The sequence below is a fragment of the Elephas maximus genome, chromosome 2, assembly GCF_024166365.1.
Source record: "Elephas maximus indicus isolate mEleMax1 chromosome 2, mEleMax1 primary haplotype, whole genome shotgun sequence".
Taxonomy (NCBI): Eukaryota; Metazoa; Chordata; class Mammalia; order Proboscidea; family Elephantidae; genus Elephas; species Elephas maximus.
The window spans coordinates 151,251,792-151,274,811 of NC_064820.1; the positions used below are offsets into that span (position 1 = coordinate 151,251,792).

At 42.6% G+C, this 23,020-nt stretch overlaps 2 protein-coding genes across 3 annotated transcripts in view; one reads left to right on the forward strand and one right to left on the reverse strand.

The window, feature by feature from the left end:
• The first annotated feature begins 30 nt into the window (after positions 1-30).
• KIF20A (kinesin family member 20A) lies at positions 31-9,481 on the forward strand. 2 transcript variants are annotated; one of them, XM_049873732.1, is made up of 19 exons: positions 31-337; positions 1,174-1,359; positions 2,845-2,934; positions 3,037-3,156; positions 3,771-3,909; positions 4,034-4,221; positions 4,308-4,437; positions 4,614-4,808; positions 4,917-5,028; positions 5,123-5,191; positions 5,398-5,541; positions 5,687-5,852; positions 5,959-6,123; positions 6,252-6,391; positions 6,522-6,624; positions 6,937-7,132; positions 7,976-8,067; positions 8,440-8,577; positions 8,916-9,481. In XM_049873732.1, exons 2-19 carry the CDS (start codon positions 1,195-1,197, stop codon positions 9,234-9,236), a joined length of 2,673 nt encoding a protein of 890 aa, XP_049729689.1. In that variant the 5' UTR covers positions 31-337; positions 1,174-1,194; the 3' UTR covers positions 9,237-9,481. The 2 variants fall into 2 exon arrangements, with proteins under 2 accessions (XP_049729689.1, XP_049729690.1); XM_049873733.1 differs by having other exon boundaries at positions 6,937-7,085; positions 7,974-8,067.
• A 471-nt stretch (positions 9,482-9,952) lies between these two features.
• The window catches only part of CDC23 (cell division cycle 23), a 42,814-nt gene continuing 29,746 nt past the window's right edge, over positions 9,953-23,020 (reverse strand). The window contains exons 10-16 of the mRNA XM_049873737.1: positions 13,332-13,485; positions 13,091-13,210; positions 12,717-12,792; positions 12,129-12,190; positions 11,344-11,422; positions 11,149-11,268; positions 9,953-10,953 (exon numbers count right to left, since the gene is read on the reverse strand). Coding sequence (XP_049729694.1) covers positions 10,783-10,953; positions 11,149-11,268; positions 11,344-11,422; positions 12,129-12,190; positions 12,717-12,792; positions 13,091-13,210; positions 13,332-13,485 — 782 coding nt within the window. The 3' untranslated portion in view covers positions 9,953-10,782. The remainder of the gene's footprint in view (positions 10,954-11,148; positions 11,269-11,343; positions 11,423-12,128; positions 12,191-12,716; positions 12,793-13,090; positions 13,211-13,331; positions 13,486-23,020) is intronic.

Below are 23,020 nucleotides of genomic sequence, written 5' to 3' on the forward strand. Positions count from 1 at the left end.
CTAGGGTTCAAGAAAACAGTTAAGGGTGACGAATCCCTGGGGACCCAACAACAGATTCGCGGCAGTTGGTAACCCGGACGCGCAAAACCGAAGCGAGGTCGACCTAAAGCAAACGGTCTCCTAGTCTCGCCCGCCCTCCTTCCATGCTCTGATTGGTAACTGCAGGCTTTGCTATCTGATTGGTCGAACGAACGCAGCGCGTAATTTAAAACATTGTATCAGTAACAAAGCTGCGCCTCGTGGGCGGAGTCGTGGTCCTCCGCGGCGCAGGTCCAGGTTCGGCTGCTGTGTGTGAGCAAGCTGGTACCGGAGCGGGAGCGAGTGTCTCGGCTTTCGGGTAAGTGTGCGCCTGGGCTGGAACCGGGGTTAACAACTCTTGCCCTCCCTGAACGTGTTTTCAGGAGCGGAGCTGCTGCCATCTCTCTGTTTCTGAACACTTCTACATTCACGATTGGCCTTGGGGCGAGTTTGGAGAAGCAGCCTCCGGATCCTAACTCTGGATTCCGCCCGTGTTTCACAGTATCGGAGGGCGAGGCACTGCACTTGGAGCGTGGCTCTCTGCTTTTAGAGCCAGATATCTCTGTTCTTTTCTGTTAAGATGGAAATGCCGCCTGAGACTGGGTTAAGGAATTAACTCCTCCCACCCCTTTCCCTCTGCAAGACTTTGGAAAGAAAAAGCAAAAAAAACAAAAACAAAAACAAAAAAACCCAAACTCGTTGCCGTCGAGTCGATTGCAACTCATAGTGACCCTGTAAAACAGAGTAGAACTGCCTCACGGGTTTTCCAGGGAACTCCTGGTGGATTCCAATTGCCGACCTTTTGGTTAGAAGCCGAACTCTGAACCCTAAGCCACCAGGGTTTCCTTGGAAAGAAAAACCGAAACCCAGTGCTGTCCAGTCGATTCCGACTCATAGCGACCCTATAGGACAGAGTAGAACTGCCCCATAGAGTTTCCAAGGAGTGCCTGGCCCATTCGAACTGCCGACCCTTTGGTTAGCAGCCGTAGCACTTAACCACTATGCCACCAGGGTTTCCTTGGAAAGAAAAGGCAGTAGGAATTCAGGCGTCCAGACCAGGTGTCCTGGGGCAAGGGCATTGTTTCTTACCTAGAAATTCACAGGCCCCTTCTGTCCCTAAGGTTCTTCTCCCTATCCACTCTTGTCTCTTTTTAGACCAAACCTGCCCTTGCTGTCATGTCTCAAGGGATCCTTTCTCCGCCAGTGGGCTTGCTGTCTGATGAGGAGGTTGCAGTCTCCCCCATGTTTGAGTCTACAGCTGCAGACTTGGGGTCTGTGATACGCAAGGACCTGCTTTCAGACTGCTCTGTCATCTCCACCTCCCTGGAGGATAAGCAGCAGGTAAAGGAGCTGTTTGGAGGCAGCAAGTGATAACCCCAGCCTACTAGTCCATACAGGGGTCTGAGAGTTTAAAATTAAGTGCCAGGACAAGTAAAAAACATAGAGGTATGTATCCGTGTTGATGTTGTTGTTAGGTACTGTCGAGTTAGTTCTGATTCACAGTGACTCTATGCACAACTTAATGAAACACTGCTGGGTCCTGCACCATTCTCACAATCATTGCTTTGTTTGAGCCCACTCTTGCAGCCACCATGTCAGTCCATCTCATTGAGGGTCTTGCTCCTTTTTGCTGGCCCTCTACCAAGCATGACGTCATCCTTCTCCAAGGACTTGCCTCTCCTGATAATGTGTCCAAAGTACATCAGATGAAGTCTCACCATCTTGCTTCTAAGGAGCATTCTGGCTGTACTTCTTCTAAGACAGATCGGTTCATTCTTTTGGCAGCCCTTGGTATATTCAATATTCTTTGCCAATGCCATAATTCAGAGCCATCAGTTCTTCGGTTTTCCTTATTCATTGTCCAGCTTTCACATGCATATGTCCATAAGAACTAGTATTTGTTTTGCATCAGTGAAATGTTATGTGCATGCTCTTAGTTCCTCCTGTGAGGGAGGTATAATAGTTATTTCTCTTTTACCATGAGGCACATACATGTTAAATTATTCACACAAGATTATACTACCATTAAGTAGGTGGAACTTATACTCATGTTTTAATAATATCAACCATGTTATTGTTTTTGGTTGCCCCATAGAGTTTCCTAGGCTATAATTTTTACAGAAGCAAGTCTTTCTGCTGCAGAGCTGCCGAGTAGGTTGAAACCGCCAACCTTTTGGTTAGCAACTGAGAGCTTAACTGTTGCACCACTAGGGCTCCTTTTATTGAACCCTTCTTTCTGTTAGGCCAGGGTTTCTCAACCACATTATTGTTGGTAGCTGGATAACTCTTTGTTGTGGGGGGGGGATGTGCTGTCCTGTGCATTGTAAGATGTTCAGCAGCATTCCTGGCCGCAACCCGGTAGATGCCAGTAGCACCTCCCCAGTGTGACAACTAAAAATGTTTCCAGATGCTGCTAAGTGTCCACAGGGGCAAGGGGACAGGGAAAGGCCTTGGTTGACAGCCATTGTACTAGACCCAATGTTAAATGCTTAACATATGTTAACATGTTTTGTCTTCAGAAAAACTCTACCCAGAAGCCTCCTCTCCTATAGAGAGATTCATGAGGCAGGGATCTTGATGTCTCTCACTGTAAACTACCAGACTATCCTGGTGCACCACTTCTAACTCAGATAATTGGTGTAGCAATTATCTTGCAAGCTAGTTTTGCAAGATACTGATGAGACAGGGAAGGGTGACAGATTAGTGAAAAAGTCCGTAATTTTGGGGTAGTGCCAGCATGATTCCTAGGAACTATGCTGTGTTTGTCCATCTGCTCAGAGGTGACAGCTGAGATTAATGTGGTTCCGGGCTGGAATTCTGCCACAGGTTCTATCTGAGGATAGTACAGAGAAGGTGAAAGTATACCTGAGGATCAGACCCTTGTTACCTTCAGAGTTGGAACGGCAGGAGGATCAGGTAAGTGTCTGAGGAGGGACAATTCAAGATGGAATGATACAGTACAGAAGAGGTTCCCAGGAATTTTTCCTTCTGTGACAACCATGTTTCCCCCCTTCTCAGAGTTGTATCCACATCGAGAACGCAGAGACTCTTGTTCTACAAGCACCCAAGGACTCTTTTGCCCTGAAAAGCAATGAACGTGGGATTGGCCAAGCTACCCACAGGTTCACCTTTTCCCAGGTATGGAAGTACTGGGCTGTGAACAAGAGACCAGCATGTAGAGGCAACTTTGTTTTCTCTGGAAAGAAAGCTTTTCTTTCTCTCACTCTCTGTCTGTGGGTATTCACACACACACACCATTATGAAACACCGTTATACACCCCTACAATTTGGGGGGTCTGTGTTATCTGCTAGTTCACTCTGTCAAGTACTATATGTGCATTTATTCACAACTCTATTATTGTCCCTGTTTTCCTGAAAAGGATGCTCTGGCACAGTGAAGGTAAGTAACATTACCAAAACCATGTAGCTAGTTGGTGGTAGAGCTAGGACTTGGATCCAAATCCATCCATCTTCAAAACTCGCCTTTGTGACCGTTACACTACCCCATTGTGTGTGCAGCATTGCACCTAATGTACAGCGTTCCTTAAGTATCTGTTGATTTGGCTGAAAGATGTAGTAACAGAGACTGGTTGAATCTTCAGTGTTGAGGGAGCAGCTGGTAGCAGTGTAGGAGGAAGCTGCTTAAGTGGACTCCAGAGCCACCACCCAGGAAGGAATGAATCTGCTGGGTTTGCATAGGAGACAAGTGGTAGATAAAGGATGGGCCTTTGAAGAACTGGTTCTGTCTCTAGATCTTTGGGCCAGAAGTGGGACAGGCATCCTTCTTCAACCTGACAATGAAGGAGATGGTAAAGGATGTACTCAGAGGGCAGAACCGGCTCATCTATACATATGGAGTCACCAACTCAGGGAAAACCCACACAATTCAAGGTAAGTGGTAAGGCCTCACAGGATTGCTGATTGTCCTGTAATGGTGTTGTCTTTGCTTTCGATGCTGTGAGTTAGGGGGAGAAAGGCACTTACCTCAGCTGTCCATCTTTCACATAACCTCTAGGGACCATCAAGGATGGAGGGATCCTGCCCCGGTCCCTGGCTCTGATCTTCAGTAGCCTCCAAGGCCAACTTCATCTGACGCCTGATCTGAAGCCTTTGCTCTCCAATGAGGTAATCTGGCTAGACAGCAAGCAGATCCGGCAGGAAGAAATGAAGAAGCTAGCCCTGCTAAATGGAGGCCTCCAAGAGGTGAAGTGTTGGTGTCTATAGAGGTGGGGTAGTGGTACAAATCTCTGGAAAGTTTTGTGCTTAACCTTTTCCCCGGGCCTCTCCAGGAGGAGCTGTCCACCTCCTTGAAGAGAAGTGTCTACATTGAAAGTCGGATGGGTACCAGCACCAGCTTTGATAGTGGCATTGCTGGGCTCTCCTCTACTAGTCAGTTGACCAGCAGTAGCCAGTTGGATGGTACGTACCATAACTGGGTTCTTGGCCAAGTAACAGGAACCCATTCCCTGTTCCCAGCAGCTGCCAGGGGTACAAACCAGAGGTTGCAGCCTGAGCTCTGCCTTCCAAGGATCCCCAGGCCAAAGGGGAGATGGACACTCTAGGGTTGATGCTCTGTACGTTGGCTTCTTCCCCAGAAACAAGTCACCGATGGGCACAGCCAGACACTGCCCCAGTAAGTGTCCCAGCAGACATTCGTTTCTCCATCTGGATATCCTTCTTTGAGATCTACAATGAGCTGATCTATGACCTGTTAGAACCACCTAGCCAGCAGCGCAAGAGACAGACTCTACGGTTGTGTGAAGATCAGAACGGCAATCCCTACGTGAAAGGTGTGGGAAAGTGGGGAGGCTGGCATGAACCCTGTAGTGGACTTGAGGGAAGAACTAGGGAAAGAGTTGGGTGCTCCCATCTTATACATTTTTTTCCTTTGGCCTCAGATCTCAATTGGATTCATGTTCAGGATGCTGAGGAAGCCTGGAAACTCCTGAAAGTGGGTCGTAAGAACCAGAGTTTTGCCAGCACCCTCCTGAACCAGAACTCCAGCCGCAGGTGAGGGGGTTCTGAGAGTCAACCTTCACTGTGTTCCAGTAAACGTATGTCTTCCGTCTAGTCATGGAACTTTTCCCCTTTTCTTAACTTTCAGTCATAGCATCTTCTCAATCCGAATCCTGCATCTCCAGGGAGAAGGGGATATAATCCCCAAGATCAGCGAGTAAGTTTGACTATTTAGAAATTTGGGCTTCGTGGCCCTAAATGGTAGTGTGAGGGAGGCCCTCAGAATTACTTGTGGTAGATCCTATGCTCTCCTTTCTTTGGTACAGAGACTTTTGGTGGCCCTCCCCTCTCCAGAACTATATAAAGGGCTGGAAGGCACATAACATATAGGATCCTTATGTTAAATCTTGTCCATCATTCCAGGTTGTCACTCTGTGATCTGGCTGGCACAGAGCGCTGCAAAGATCAGAAGAGTGGTGATCGGCTAAAGGAAGCAGGAAACATTAACACTTCTCTGCATACTCTTGGCCGCTGTATTGCTGCCCTGCGCCAAAACCAGCAGAACCGGTGAGCTCCTGACTGTAAGCTATGGGTTAGGATGGCCTGAAGCTCTGCAATTTGCTAAGACACTTCCTGGTCACCACTGGGGATAGTGCTGGGATACCCAAATGACTAGAATTCTTCTCAAAACACTATTCTGTTTCCCTGTCAGGTCAAAGCAGAACCTGGTTCCCTTCCGTGACAGCAAGTTGACTCGAGTGTTCCAAGGCTTCTTTACAGGCCGAGGCCACTCATGTATGATTGTCAATATGAATCCCTGTGCATCTACCTATGATGAGACCCTTCATGTAGCCAAGTTTTCAGCTGTTGCCAGCCAGGTGAGAAGCTGTAGGTGTGATGGTAGTACCTACTTTGGGCTGGTACCTTTGTTCAGAAAACTACTAGGGAGTAGTTATGGATTCAACTAAAAATTTTCCCTTCTAGCTTGTGCATGCCCCACCTGTGCAACTGGGATTACCACCCCTCCATTCATTCATCAAGGAACACAGTCTGCAGGCATCTCCCAGCTTAGAGACAGGGGCGAAGCCAGACCCAGGCCTTGACGATGACATAGAAAGTGAAACTGACATCTCCATGTACAGCAAGGAGGTGAGAATGCAAGGCGGCTTTGGTGCAGCAGCTTGATGGCTACACATTTTCCATGCTGTCTTTCAAGCGGGCATGTGTCTTTTTGGAGCACAGACGTTTGATGACCTCTGGCCTATGTGTTCCTTTAGGAGCTCCTACAGGTGGTAGAAGCCATGAAAGCACTGCTTTTGAAAGAACGGCAGGAAAAGTTGCAGCTTGAGATGCAGCTCCGTGACGAAATTTGCAATGAGATGGTGGAGCAGATGCAACAACGGGAACAGTGGTGCAGGTACTGACTCTTGTTCTGTCACCTGGGTCAGAAGGTAGAGCATGGGGTGGAGTTGGGCCTCAAGATCTGTCCTCTAAGCTCACCCCTCACAGAGAATCTTCATTCACTTTTTTTTTGTCCTCTCTAACAGTGAACATTTGGATACCCAGAAGGAACTGTTGGAGGAGATGTATGAAGAAAAACTAAAGATTCTCAAGGAGTCACTGACAAGTTTTTACCAAGAAGAGCTTCAGGTGAGTTGCCCTGAACCATCCTCCAACTAGCTGCTCAGATTCCCATCCCCAGCTTGCCTGAGGTAAACAAAATTTTATAAACTGATGAGGGCAGGAATATACAACTCACTTAACTCTCTTCCCCTTAGTGCTAAGTATGTTTTCAACCTATGTTTGATAAATTGATTTAAGGGTTTAGTTGGCCAAGAAATGGGTAAGTGCTTAACAAACAGGTTTTCAAGGCCTAAGTGTCAGGAAGGTTTTGTTCATTTTTTCAGTCATCTGTTCCTGCAGTATCTGTCTATGGAAGTATGTTTTCTGCTACCCTCTTAGGAACGGGATGAAAAGATTGAAGAGCTAGAAGCCCTCTTAAAAGAAGCCAGGCAGCAGCCAGTGGCCCACCAACAATCAGGGTCTGAATTGTCTCTACGGCGGTCACAACGGTTGGCATCTTCCTGCACCCAGCAGCTCCAGGAGGTTAAAGCTAAATTAGAGCAATGCAAAGGAGAGCTAAGCTCCACCACTGAAGGTGAGGAAAGAGAGAAGGCAGGAGGCATAACAGTGGTTCAGGGTAGAAATTCTGGATTAGTACCTTACAGGTTCCCATTTAGAGAGAGCCTTTACATGTTCTCTTCACAGCAGTTACCCTGTGTGATAGGTGTGCCCCCCACACCCCTTTTGGAGATATGAATTGCATATGATAAAATCTTAAATGAACAACTCAGTGGATTTTCACATATGTATTCACCTATCTAATACCACCTGGATCAAGATATAGAATATTTTCATCACCCTAGAAACTTTCAATGTTTTAGCCCCGATCTAAAGATGAACTACAGGTAGTGCCCATCTTACAATGTATTTGAGTTACAACAAAATGTACTTACAACCATATTTTTTTTGGTACGTCTTATCAGTAGTGTTATGTACTACATATAATGCTAAAATATATCTGAGTGTATATGCAGTGTTTCCAACCCCAAAGACAAATAAATATCGCATTTATAAAGACATTGATAGTAGAAGACAATAATAATGAAAACTTAAAAAAAAAATGAGGTGTTCAACTTACGTCACAACTGACTTACAGTGGAATCGTAATTTGGGGACTGCCTTACTTGAAATCCAGATATTAAATGATCTGCCAATCACAGAGCTGGCAAAAGAGAAGATGTTCCTCAAACCTGGGCCTTCTGACTCCAAGTTCAACATAATTTCCTCAACTCCAAGCTACATCCCTCTGACTTCTCACTCTAGGATGCGTGTGACCTCACCTTTTATATTTTTTGCAGGCTACTGCTAAAGAGTTAAGGAGGTTATGTCCAAGCATTAGAAAGCGTACATATTTAAATTTCTGGTTTCCTTCCCTCAGAGCTACATAAGTATCAGAAAATGTTAGAACCACCACCCTCAGCGAAGCCCTTCACCACTGATGTGGACAAGAAGTTAGAGGAGGGCCAAAAGGTAATTACCTCTCTGTTACCAAAGCTCCTACTTAGGCAATTTCCAATACTTTTTTTCCCCAAAAAGCATCGTTTCTATTACACCTGTCGATCTTTTTTTTTGTTTTGTTATAAAAACTATATATAACACAGTATTTGCTAATTGAAATTTTTTACATATATAATACGGTGGTACAAATTATTATCAATTTTCCATATAATTTTTTTCTGGTTTGTGTGTGGACAGGACGTTTTGCCCAGTCTTCGGGATTATTTCATTGTCAGCTAACTAGCCTTTCTAATTTTACTTCTCTTCAAATGGCTACCCAACCCCTTCAGATCATTATCCTGTTTGATCTTGGCCACAATCTGATTCCTATTCCTGCTTTTTTAGAACATAAGGCTGCTGCGGACAGAGCTTCAGAAACTTGGCGAGTCTTTCCAGTCAGCAGAAAGAGCCTGTTGCCACAGCACTGGAGCAGAAAAACTTCGTCAAGCCTTGACCACTTGTGATGACATCTTAATCAAACAGGTTAGGGCAGCCTATATACTCCTTCCTTCCCCCACCCAGCCCACTCCAGTGTGTATTTGAGAAGAGGAATGAGGATATTTAGGCTGATCTCATAGTGGGAGGATTTTCTTTTCCTTGCAAAATAAAAATAAGCATGCTTTCTTAAACATTTAGTAAGTACCAGGCACTGTGCTAAATGACTTTTAGGCACTTTGTCTGTCATAACAAAAAATTCATCTCAAAGGTAAAATCTTGAAGAAACAGTTGTTGGTTACTAGCAGTGGATGATGTGTATTATCTTGTCCTCTTGTTTCTCTATCAGAGGGAAATGTATTTTCTATCACTTTATTGATCTTTAGGATCAGACCCTGGCTGAGCTGCAGAATAACATGATGCTTGTGAAACTGGACCTTCGGAAGAAGGCAGCATGCATTGCTGAGCAGTATCATACTGTACTAAAACTCCAAGGCCAGGCTTCTTCCACCAAAAAGCGCCTTGGTACCAACCGGGAAAACCAGCAACCAAACCAACAGCCCCCAGGGAAGAAACCATTCCTTCGCAACTTACTTCCCCGAACACCCACTTGCCAAAGCTCAACAGACTGCAGCCCTTATGCCCGAATTCTGCGCTCACGGCGCTCCCCTTTACTCAGATCTGGGCCTTTTGGCAAAAAGTACTAAAGCTGTGGGGAAGGAGAGAATAGCCATTGCCCAGAGGTGGGTCAGCTGCTCAGCTTAATAGCTCTCTTAAGCTTTACCGTATACCTGGAACACTTTGCAGAATGCAATACTTAGATACTTGTTTTCCTGTTTTGTAATATAATCATCTATGTAATCTCTTTTTTTTACTTAAGGTTTCTATCTATGCACACAAAAAACTTATATTAAATAAAGATATTATTGTTCACGTGTTTATCTGAATCCCAAATTGAGCAAAATCATTAAAACAAATTATAATAGGGACAGAAAGACTGAGATTCAAATATCATTCAAGCCCATGAGACCCTTGCACAGGAATGGCAGTGGAGACCAGTAATTAGTTACTGCTAGCCTAAGAAGGCTCGGTAAGGAATAAATTCAAGGGTGATTAGATTTTCTAAACCTTCCTTACTATAAAATGAAGTATCATAGATTAGGAGGTGGATGTGTAATAAACATATTCTGGGAACAAGAATAAAGGAAGACTGAGCCCTGAGCTCAGAATGATCTATAGCATCTACTGCGTAAATTCATTACAGTAGACATAGTCATCACATATTACCTCCTACTGAACAAAATGTACAGATCTGAACACTGTGACACTGAGCACTGCAAGAATGATCCCTTTGTCTAAACAGATGAAGGCTGAGAAATCATTCTCTTGCAGATGAAGAAAAAAAGAAACACAATTACATCAAAAGTGTTTATTAAAACAGGCTGGCTTGCAGTGAGTTTATTCTCAGTATGTACAGTCACAAAAGTATCATTCCCAAATGTCCATGAATTATCTGTATCCCTGTTTCCTTGCTTTGCTTTGGTTGGGGTACAGCCAATGCAATGGGAGACATCTTTTTCCCTAAGTAAGGCCATCAGCTGTTCCACGCTCTGAAATTCTTTCTGCCTTTCTTTTATTCAACTCCAGTAACTTACTTTTAATTTGAAAGCTTCTAGTAGACTCATCAAAATTGTGTTTTGAAAAAATGCCTCCCTAGAGTAAGAACAAATGCATCACTTCACACCATTTAAACCTAATCTCTGACATCAGGATAAGGAACATGCTTAGCAAATCCAAAGAGGTCACGTCCCTCCAGTGCCCTGACCTCTTCCTGAGGTATTCAATGCCCCTACTGCCAGCAGGGGGTAGAGTGGCAGGCCTTTTTCCTTTCCTTGCCTCTCTAAAGAAATCCCCTCCTACTCCCAGCAGCATTAAACTTTGTTCCTGTAGCACTGCCCGTGCTAAAGTGCTGTTTTTTAGGGGGAAAAAATGTTCTGGGAAGAAGGCCAAGATCTACAGCCACTCTCTGAAAAAAAGTGAGATAGAAGTGCTTTTAACTGGCAAAAGACAATGTCTGTTCCTGCCGGGGTTTTTTCTGTCAGTCAGCCTCTGGAGGTGATTCTATAAACTGTCCCCAAGGAGGTGTTTCCATCTGTAGAAACAAGAGTTGAAGCCCTTGAAGACAGACGTGGCCTTTATATGGAGGTAAGGCGTAATCTGAGCCTGGCAGTTTGTTGGCTTGAAAGTAGCCAACTATGGTGTGACTGAAGAAAGGTTTAGTGGAGAAACTCTGCGTGTAGGGGTGGTATTGGCAGACAGTGAAGCAGGGAGGAAAAAGGGAGCAGGCATCTCAGTAGTGGGAGTCTCGCCTTGGTTCCGAAGCTGTAGGATTTGTCGGAGCAAGGCCTTACCTTCTTCCCGGGTCTGAAACAAAGTCAGGCAACCATTTAAAAATATGCCCAAGGCTATTCTCAAACAGTTCGTTAAAATAACTGATACGTAAGTTGCACAGATCAAGGTAGCCCTTCCACTCACTATCTGTCTCCCATCCCCAGATCATGTAAAGATCATATGTTCTAGCCAAAAATCCAAACCCTTTATTAAAGAACTGATACTTACATCATTGAATGCACAACATTTTTGGGCACAAGCTGAAGCTTCATCCCACAGCTTGCACTTAAAGTAGTACTGGGCCAGATAACGGAAAGCAGTGCTCTCCTCCAAGTGTTCCACTATTTCCTAGATAGGGAAAGCAGGAATGACTCGGGATAAGAATAAGATCACCAGTCCAATTCCCATGTTCATGACACATACCCCACAGGAATAGATATCCTGGATATATTTGATGTAGCACTGGGCAGCCTGTTCTGACTCAGTCAACTGTTCATGAAGCCTACAAGAGAAATCAGCCTTTAAGTACAAATCAGAGCTCAACACAAGTTAGCAATAGAAAAAATAAAACCACACAACACCAAAAAATGATAATATATAGAAAAGTACAAGTTTTGATATAAATGGCATATAAATGAGAATCAGCACAGTATTAGTGCCCCCCAGATGTAATGGTTACTGTCATTAAACCTTAGAATCATTACTCTGCACTGGTAATACTGGGAGAGTTAATAAATACTTATGTTGGAGAACACACCTTTGCAAAATTCTCTGGTAATACCCAGAGTGAGAGAAAAAAAGATACCAAGCAACTCAGAGTTTTTTGTAAGAATCCAGAAAAGAACTAGCAGGAATGAAATTGCACATGAGAACCTCTTTGCCTACTATTTCTGAATTATTCCTATTTTTCCTGGCCCTTATAAGGAGCTGATCAGTACTTAAAAAGTAGCTTTTCTAGCCTGCTCTGACATGGAAATTCTAAATTTTAATTTCAAGTCATTCTTGATCCCTTGCCTAATAGGATCCTTCAAAGAGAAGTGGCATTCTCTAGACCCTAGATTACTAAATTCCCAGATCAACATTCATAAACCCTGCTGCATCTCCTATATTCAGGCAGGATGATAGACAGAAGGCTCTAGAGCATGCAGGACCCACCACACGAGAGAAGCCAATAGATATATTAACAGTGTTTCACTCCTTTCACTCACTTTGCCAGTTTCACCAGAGCCATTTTCTCCACATCTCCCACGGCGTAAGCTCTCCAATAACACTGTCAAAGAAAGAAACTGGTCACTTGACCATTGCCCCATGTGCCATGACTCATCATATAAAGGCTCAGGCCCTACAAGCTTCCCAGAAGTCCAGAATTACAGAATACAAGGGCAGCTCTTCAGTTTTCACTAGTGCAGGTAAAACCAAACCAAACCAAACCAAACCCATTGCTGTCAAGTCAATTCTGACTCACAGCGACCCTATAGGAAAAAGTAGAACTGCCTGCCCTACAGGGTTTCCAGGGAGTAGCTGGTGGATTCCAACTGCCAACCTTTAGGTTAGCAGCTGAGCTCTTAATCACTGCACCACCAGGGCTCCGTCTAGTGCTGCTAGGTTGGCTACTGAAATACGACATTCCCACTGAAGATTTCAGTCCAGCTTTGCTTTTAGCCTATGCACCTGTAAATATTCATACTTTCCTACGTATATAGATCATAATGAAGAAAAAATTAGAGCAGAGATAGCTCAACCTTCATCCAAACAGCAGATTTGACTCAAATTCTCTAGGACCCAATTTCAGGTACCTTTTTAGCTTCCACTAGTTGATTGAGTTTCTCATAACATTCTCCTAAAGCAACCAACATTCGAGAATCATTGGGCCTGAGAGAGAAGAACAGCAGTCTGAGCATGAGCAAAGACTTATTAATAAAAGTCGCCCTCCCTTGAGGAACCACCACCACCATCCAATGCTTCATACAATATTACTTTGTGTTCAAAATGTTACTATTAACATATTAATGGATACCCTAAAATAAAAATACATAGCAAGTTTAAACTTAGGCCTCCAAGAGTCAAAACCTATTCACTGCGATTCTGCAGCAGCTATCAAAAGAGGAAAAAAACATATATATATCACCTTTTCCCACACCCAACACACTCCCCCAGTGGCCAAGCTTACCGGAGCTGATGGGCCCGTCTATAATAATAAAGGCAGTAAAATGGCATCTTGAGGATTTCATAGGTCTGCCCAAGGCCATACCAGGCTCTGTAGTCCCGCTTATTGACCTCAATGGCATGTCTAAGAAATGGAAAAGAGAGACTGGTTAAGAAGGCATTATCAAAGTTAGCAATTTGCAGGCTCAACAGAGGCTCTTAACATCACAGCCATCTGCATCACCTCATGCTAACCAGAAGCTCACCTATAAGCCTGGATAGCAGCAGACGTGTTCTTCATCTCCATGTACTCATGTCCCATCAGTGTCCAGGCCCCAAGATACCGAGGATTCAACTTCAGGGCTCTCTGGAAATACAAGGCTGCTTTCTCATGCTGAGAACGCAAACTATAATAATTGCCTGGGTTAAAAAAAAAAAAAGAATAACTAGGAAGGTAAAAATAGAAGTCCACTGAAATGGACAGCATTCCACCAAGTGGGCATGAAATCATAATCCATTCCCTCTATAGTCCTGGCAGAAAAGGCAACTCAACACATGGTAGATATCATCATCCCTTAGGAAATATATTTCATTTATCACACATTCTGACTTTAAAAAAAAAAAAATTTAGCAAACACTGTAAATTTTTCTTCAGTTTATTTCATCTTGATATAGAATTTACACACACATTTCCTTTAAAAAGGGTAGAAAATTTCTAGACCGTGCCTTAAATTGGTGGTTTTCAAATTAAATCCCTTGAACCCTAAGTTTCTAAGAAAGTACCTCAAGTACAAAAAAAAGTAAAGTTCTGAGCTCCCCTCTTCCATAAGAATCAAAGCAGTTCTATTATAATCAGTCTGAAAGGATCAAGTGAAAAATTTTAGGCTCCTGTGAAAGATTTTATTTGAAGAGTATAAAAGCCATCTGTTTTACATCAACTGTCAATGAATAAACAAAACACAGCATATCCAAACAATGGAATACTATTCAGCCATAAAAAGAAGTATTCATACATGCTACAATATGGATGAACCTCAAAAACACCATACCAAATTTAAGAAGCCAGAAAGTGAGATTACATAATGCCCAGATCTCATTTACATGAAATTTCTAAAAACTATGGATAGAAAGCAGATGAGTGGTTGCCTGGGGTTGGGGGATGGGAACAGGGCATAAGGGAATTTTTTGTGGTGACGCGTGTTCCAAGCTAGATTACTGTGATGATTGAACAACTGTATAAATTTATGAAAACTCACTGAACTATAAACTTAAAATGGGTGAATTTTATGATACATAAATTGTACCTCTATAAAGCTGTTCAAGAAAGGAAGAATGGGGGAGGCGGGGCCAAGATGGTAGAATAGGCAGATGCTTCCAGCGATCCCTTTTACAACAAAGACCCGAAAAATCAAGTAAAACGATTTTATTTATGACAAGCTAGGAGCCCTGGACATCAAAGGCAAAGTTAGAAAACGGACTGAACGGCACGGGAGGGAGAGTCGGTTCAGAAGCAGAGAGGAGTTACCAGACCAGAATTGCTGGGATTCCCTCAGGCACCATTCCTGGGAGCAGCTCCAGCGGGATAGCAGTAGCATTCGGCCACAGCTTCCTCAGGAGAATAGGGCCTATTGAGGAGAACAGGCCCTTGCTGGCAGGCTGCAACTGTTTCAGCTGTGTGGTATAGAGGTGGGTGTTTGATATTTGACACTGCTTTGCCTGTTAAACAGGGTCCTTACCTATTAACATCAGGGGCCCAAGGACTGGTGGCTCCACTCAGGTCACCCAGCCACCCATGACAGGGGTCCAAAGATAACTGGTACCTCCCAGTCCTTACAACCAAAAGCATTGGGTGCCCATGGTCTATCTGCAGAACCCACCCATCTGTATGCTGTAGGGAACAAGGACATGCTTTCCTCAGAGACACTCAGGGGATGGTTCTCAGCCCCCTGCCTTGTTCAGAGAGTAACCCCCTGCTGCAACCAGATACCGGTACCTATGCCAAACACCCCTGCCCCTCTAAGACTGTAGGACAGAGCCTGTACCACACACTTGATGACCAGATACCTGGACACCTGAGCTGAATCCACACAAAAAAAGTGAATGGACTCATAAACTCATATACCTGATAACAGCTCTAGCCATCTGGTGACAGGACATCAGAGCTCCAAAGGTGAAAATAATCAAGCTAGCTCAGTCAAGCAATCCATTTGGGCGTATCAAAACAAAACAAAGCAAAAAACTAGGATACAGTAAGCAAACATAAAATAAACTAATACAATAACTTACAGATAGCTCGGAGACAACAGTCAATAACAAGTCACATAAAGAAACAGACAATGATCGCTTCAACAAGCTCTCAAACAAATAATCCAGGGATCTTCTAGATGAAAGTGCCTTCCTAGAATTACCGGATGCAGAATTCGAGAGATTAATATACAGAACTATTCAAGACATCAGGAATGAAATTAGGAAGATCAGGTAATACGCAGAACAAGCCAAGGAACACAAAGATAAAACAGTTGAAGAAATGAAAAAGGTTATTAAATAACATAATGAAAAATTTAATGAACTGCAAGAATCCATAGAGAGACAGCAATCAAAAATTCAGAAGATTAACAATAAAATTACAGAATTAGACAACTCAACACAAAGTCAGAGGAGCAGAATCGAGCAAGTGGAAGGCAGAGTTGGTGAACTTGAAGATAAAGCACTTGGCACCAATGTATTTGAAGAAATATCAGATAAAAGAATATAAAAAAATGAAGAAAACTTAATAATCATGTGGGACTCTATCAAGAAAAATAACCTACGAGTGACTGGAGTACCAGAAGAGGGAGGGATAAAAGAAAATAGAGAATTGTTGAAGATTTCTTGGCAGAAAACTTCCCTAATATTGTGAAAGATGAGAAAATATCAATCCAAGATGCTCATCGAACTCCACATAGACTTTAAAGTTAAATCCACCACAAAGGATAAGGAACGACACTATATAATGATTAAAGGGACGATATACCCAGAGGATATACCCATATTAAATATGTATGCACCCAATGACAGGGCTGCAAGATACATGAAACAAATCCTAACTGCATTGAAAAGTGAGAAAGACAGCTCCACAATTACAGTAGGAGACTTCGACACACCACTTTTGGTGAAGGATGGGACATTCAGAAAGAAGGTCAATAAAGGCGTGGAAGATCTAAATGCCACAATCAACCAACTCAACCTTATAGGCATATACACAACACTCCACACAACACAGCCAAGTATACTTTTTTTTCTAGTGAACATGGAACATTCTCCAGAATAGACCATATATTAGGTCATAAAGCAAGCCTTGGCAGCAACCAAAACACCAAAAGCATCTTCTCTAACCATAAGGCCATAAAAGTAGAAATCAATAACAGAAAAATCAAGGAAAAGAAATCAAATACTTGGAAACTGAACAATACCCTGCTCAAAAAAGACTGGGTTATAGAAGACATCAAGGATGGAATAAAGAAATTCATAGAATACAATGAGAATTAAAACACTTCCTATCATAACCTTTGGGACACAGCAAAAGCAGTGCTCAGAGGTCAATTTCTATCAATAAATGCACATGTACAAAAAGAAGAAAGGGCCAAAAATCAAAGAATTATCCCTACAACTTGAACAAATAGAAAGAGAGCAACAAAAGAAACCTTCAGGCATTAGAAGAAAGTAAATAATAAAAATTAGAGCAGAACTAAATGAAATAGAAAAACCACTGAAGTAGTTAGTAAGACCAAAAGCTGGTTCTTTGAAAAAATTAACAAAATTGACAAACCATTGGCCAAACTGACAAAACAAAAACAGGAGAGGAAGCAAATAACCCGAATAAGAAATGAGATGCAAAATATTACAACAGGCCCAACTGAAATTAAAAGAATCATATCAGACTACTACAAAAAATTGTACTCTAACAAATTTGAAAACCTAGAAGAAATGGATGAATTCCTAGAAACACGCTACCTACCCAAACTAACACACACAGAGGTAGAACAACTAAATAGATGCATAACAAAAGAAGAGATTGAAAAGGTAATCAAAAAACTCCCAACAAAAAAAAGCCCTGGTCCGGACGGCTTCACTGCAGAATTCTACCAAACTTTCAGAGAAGAATTAACACCTCTACTACTAAAGGTATTCCAGAACACAGGAAACGATGGAATACCGCAAAACTCATTCTATGAAGCCAGCATATCCCTGATACCAAAACCAGGTAAAGACACCACAAAGATAATTACAGACCTATATCCCTTATGAACTTAGATGCAAAAATCCTCAACAAAAATTCTAGCCAATAGAATTCAACAACATAGCAAAAAAATAATTCACGATGACCAAGTGGGATTCATACCAGGTATGCAGGGATGGTTTAACATTAGAAAAACAATTAATGTAATCCATCACATAAATAAAACAAGACAAGAACCACATGATTTTATCAATCCATGCAGAAAAGCCATTTGAGAAAGTTCAACACCCATTCATGACAAAAATTCTCAGCAGAGTAGGAATGGAAGGAAAATTCCCCACATAATAAAGGGCATTTATACAAAGCCAACATCCAACATCATCCTAAGTGGAGAGAGTTTAAAAGCATTCCCTTGAGATCGGGAACCAGACAAGGATGCCCTTTATCACAACTCTTATTCAACATTGTGCTGGACGTCCTAGCCAGAGCAATTAGGCAAGGTAAAGAAATAAAGGGCATCCAGATTCATAAGAAAGAAGTAAAAGTATCTCTATTTGTAGATGACATGATCTTATATACAGAAAACCCAAAGAATCCTCAAAAAAACTACTGAAACTAAGAGTTCAGCAGAGTATCAGGATACAAGATAAACATACAAAAGTCAGTTGGATTCCTCTACTCCAACAAAAAGAACATCAGAGAGGAAATCACCAAATCAACACCATTTACAGTAGCCCCCAAGAAGATAAACTACTCAGGAATAAGAACAATGATAAATCCGTGAAACATTAAATAACATGGAGGAATCTCGAAGGCATTACGCTGAGTGAAATTAGTCATCTGCAAAAAGACAAATATCGTATAAGAACACTGTTGTAAGAACTCGAGAAATAGTTTAAACAGAGAAGAGAATATTCTTTGATAGTTATGAGAATGGGGAGGGAGGGAGGGAGGGGGTTTTCACTAATTAGATAGTAGATAAGAACTATTTTAGGTGAAAGATAACACACAATACAGGTGAGGTCAGCACAACTGGACTAAACCAAAAGAAGTTTCCTGAATAAACTGAATGCTTCAAGGCCAGCGTAGCAGGGGCGGGGGTTTGGGGACCATGGTTTCAGGCGACATCTAAGTCAACTGGCATAATAAAACCTATTAAGAAAACATTCTGCATCCCACTTTGAAGAGTGGCGCCTGGGGTCTTAAATGATAGCAAACAGCCATCTAAGATGCATCAATGGGTCTCAACCTACATGGACCAAAGGAGAATGAAGAACACCAAAGACACAAGGTACTTATGAGCCCAATAGGCAGAAAGGGCCACATATACCAGAGACTACATTAGCCTGAGACCAGAAGAACTAGATGGTGCCTGGCTACAACGGATGACTGCCCTGACAGGGAACACAACAGAGAACCCCTGAGGAAGCAGGAGAGCAGTGGGATGCAGACCCCAAATTATCGTAAAAAGACCAGACTTAGTGGTCTGACTGAGACTAGAGGGAGCCCGGAGGTCATGGTCCCCAGACCCTCTGTTAGCCCAAGGCAGGAACCATTCCCAAAGCCAACTCTTCAGGCAGGGATTGGACTGGAGCACGGGATAGACAATGATACCAGTGAAGAATGAGCTTTTTGGATCAAGTAGACACATGAGACTATGTTGGCATCTCCTGTTTAAAGGGGAGATGAGAGGGTAGAGGGGGTCAGAAGCTGGCCGAATGGACATGAAAATAGAGAGTGGAGGGAAGGAATGTGCTGTGTCATTAGGGGGAGAGCAATTAGGAGTATACAGCAAGGTGTTTATAAATTTTTGTATGAGAGACTGACTTCATTTGTAAACTTTCACTTAAAGCACAATAAAAATTAAAAAAAAAGAAAGGAAGGAAGAATGAATTAGAACTATACCAAGACTATGAGAAAATTTTAGGCAGTATTGTTCAGAAAGAAAAGTAAAACGCAGAGAAATGCAAAGCAAACAACCATTAAAACCTGCATATGCATACATCTGAAAACCCTGGTGGCGTAGTGGTTAAGTGCTACAGCTGCTAACCAAGAGGTCAGCAGTTCGAATCCACCAGGCGCTCCTTGGAAGCTCTGTGGGGCAGTTCTACGCTGTCCTATAGGGTCGCTAAAAGTCAGAATCAACTCGACAGCAGTGGGTTTGGTTTTTTTGGTATGTATATGTCTACTTCCTCACCTATTGGCTACCTTGTTATCTGACATTTCACAGTGTACAATAGTAAAAAATCTATCCAACTATTTTACACATTAACAACATATGTCTGGCAGTAACAAACACCAAGGTGTGAGGCAAGAGTAACGCTGGCTGTGATGGCTAAGGCTGAGTGTCAACTTGGCTAGGCCATGATTCTCAGTGATTTGTCAGTTATTTGATGATGTAATTTGTCAGTTACGTAATGAGGTAATTTGGCAGTTACGAAATGATGTAATTTCGCAATTATGTAATGATGTAGTTATCCTCCATTTTATGATCTGATGTGGTCATCCCCCATTTTTGCATTATGCCGATTTACACATGATGACCTGGTCTTTGGAACTTAACCATGTCAATAAGTGAGGAGAAGGTGTATACCTACATATACTTTTTTTTTTTCCTTTAAATATGGTTGAGAGTCCTGGTCGCCCAATGCTTAAGAGCTCAGCTGCTAACCAAAAGGTTGGCAGTTCAAAGCCACCAGGTGCTCCTTGGAAACCCTATGGGGTAGTTCTACTCTGTCCTACAGGGTCGCTGAGTCGGATTCAACTTGATGGCAACAGGTTTGGTTTTGGCTTTGCTTTGTGGTACGATAAGAACACGCTAACACAAAAAACTTAAGGAGGAAGGGACACAGCAAAAAGAAAATTTAACTTAAACACATCCCTTTTAAGAAAAGCATTATTGAAAAAGAAGAACAAAGTGGGATGCCTCACTCTACCTGATTTTAGAACCTATTATACCGCCACAGTAGTCAAAACAGCCTGATACTGGTACAACAACAGATATATAGACCAATGGAACAGAATTGGGAACCCAGACACATATGAGCAGCTGATATTTGAAAAAGGCCCAAAGTCTGTTAAATGGGGAAAAGACAGTCTCTTTAACAAACAGTGCTGGCATAAATGGACATCCATATGCAAAAAAATGAACCAAGACCCAGACCTCACACCATGCAGAAAAACGAACTTAAAATGGATCAAAGACCTAAATATAAAATCTAAAATGATAAAGATCATGGAAGAAAAAATAGGGACAACGCTAGGAGCCCTAATACATGGCATAAACAGTATACAAAACACTACTAACATTGTACAAACACCAGAAGAGAAATTAGATAACGGGAAGCTCCTAACAGTCAAACACCTATCTCATCCAAAGACTTCACCAAAAGAGTAAAAAGATTACCTACAGATTGGGAAAAAATTTTTAGCTATGACATTTCTGATTAGCGTCTGATCTCTAAAATCTACATGGTACTGCAAAAACTCAACAACAAAAAGACAAATAATCTAATTAAAAATGGGCAAAGGATATGAACAGGCACTTTACCAAAGCAGACAGACAGATAAAAAAGGAAATGCTCACGATCATCAGCCATTAGAGAAATGCAAATCCAAACTACAATGAGATTCCATCTCACTCTAACAAGGCTGGCATTAATCCAAAAAACACAAAATAATAAATGCTGTCAACTGGTCTCAACCCACCTGGGTCAGAGGAGAATGAAGAACACCAAGGACACAAGGTGATTACGAGCCCAAGAGACAGAAAGGGCCACATGAACCAGAGACTACATCATCCTGAAACCAGAAGAACTAGATGGTGTCCGGATAAACTGATGACTGCCCTGACAGGGAACACAACAGAGAACCCCTGAGGGAGCAGGAGAGCAGTGGGACGCAGACCCCAAATTCTCATAAGACCAGACTTAACGGTCTGACTGAGACTGGAAGGATCCCGGTGGTCACGGCCCCCAGACCTTCTGTTGGTCCAGGACAGGAACCATTCCCGAAGCCAACTCTTCAGATATGGATTGGACTGGACAATGGGTTGAAGAGGGATGCAGGTGAGGAGTGAGCTTCTTGGATCGGGTGGACATCTCCTGCCTGGAGGGGAGATGAGAGGGTAGAGGGGGTTAGAAGCTGGCGAAAAGGACATGAAAAGAGAGAGTGGAGGGAGAGAGCGGGCTGTCTCATTAGGGAGAGATTAATTGGGAGTGTGTAGCAAGGTGTATATGGGTTTTTGTGTGAGAGACTGACTTGATTTGTAAACTTTCACTTAAAGCACAATAAAAATTATTAAAAAAAACAATAAATGCTGGAGAGGTTGGAGAGACTGGAACACTTATACACTGCTGGTGGGAACATAAAATGGTACAGCCACTTTGGAAATCAATTTGGTGCCTCCTTAAAAAGCTAGAAATAGAACTGTCATATGACCCAGCAATTCCACTCCTTGAAATATACCCTAAAGAAGTAAGAGCCTTCACACAAACAGATATATGAACACCCATATTTTTTCAGCACTGTTTACGATAGCAAAAACTTGGAAGCAACCAAAGTACCCATCAATGGATGAACGGATAAATAAATTATGGTATATTCACACAATGGAATCCTATGCAACAATTAAAAACAACGATGAATGTGTGAAAAATTTCATAACATGGAGCAATCTGGAAAGCATCATGCTGAGTTAAATTAGTCAATTGCAAATAGACAAATATCATATGAGGCCACTATTACAAGAACACCAGATAAAGTTTAAACACCGAAGAAAATATTCTTTGATGGTTACAAGGGTGGGGAGAGAGGGAGAGGGATATTCACTAACTAGATAGTTAGATAGTACACAAAAATTTTTTTAGGTGAAGGGAAGGACGACACATACCACAGGGATAGTCAATACAACTGGACTAAACCAAAAGCAATTTCCTCAATACAACCAAAAGCTTTGAAGGCCAGAGTAGCAGGGATGGGGGTCTGGGGACCATGGTTTCAGGGGACAGCTAGGTCAATTGGTATAACAAAATGTGTTAAGAAAACGGTCTGCATTTCACTTTGGTGAGAGGCATCTGGGGTCTTAAACACTAGCAAGTAGCCACCTAAGACGCATAAATTGGTCTCAACCCACCTGGAGCAAAGGAGAATGAAGAACACCAAAGACACAGGTAAATATGAGCTCAAGAGATAGAAAGGGCCACATAAACCAGAGACTTCATCAGCCTGAGACCAGAAGAACTAGATAGTGCCCGGCTACAACAGATAAAGGCCGTGACAGGGAACACAACAGAGAACCCCTGAAGGAGCAGGAGAGCAGTGGGATGCAGACCTCAAATTCTCATAAAAAGACCAGGCTTAATGGTCTGACTGAGACTGGAGGGATCCTGAAGGTCATGGTCCCCGGACCCTTTGATAGCCCAAGATTGGAACCATTCCCGAAACCAACTCTACAGACAGGGATTGGCCTGGACTATAAGATAGACAGTAATGCTAGTAGAATGAACTTCATGGCTCAGGTAGACACATGAAACTATGCAGGTGACTCCTGTCTGGTGGCGAGATGAGAAGGAAGAAGGGGACAGGAGCTGGTTGAATGGGAATACAGGGTGAAGAGGAGGAATGTGCTGTCTCATTAAGGGGACAGCAGCTTGGAGTGCACAGCAGGGTGTGTATGGCTTTTTGTATGAGACTGACTTGACCTGTAACCTTTCACCTAAAACACAATAAATTAAT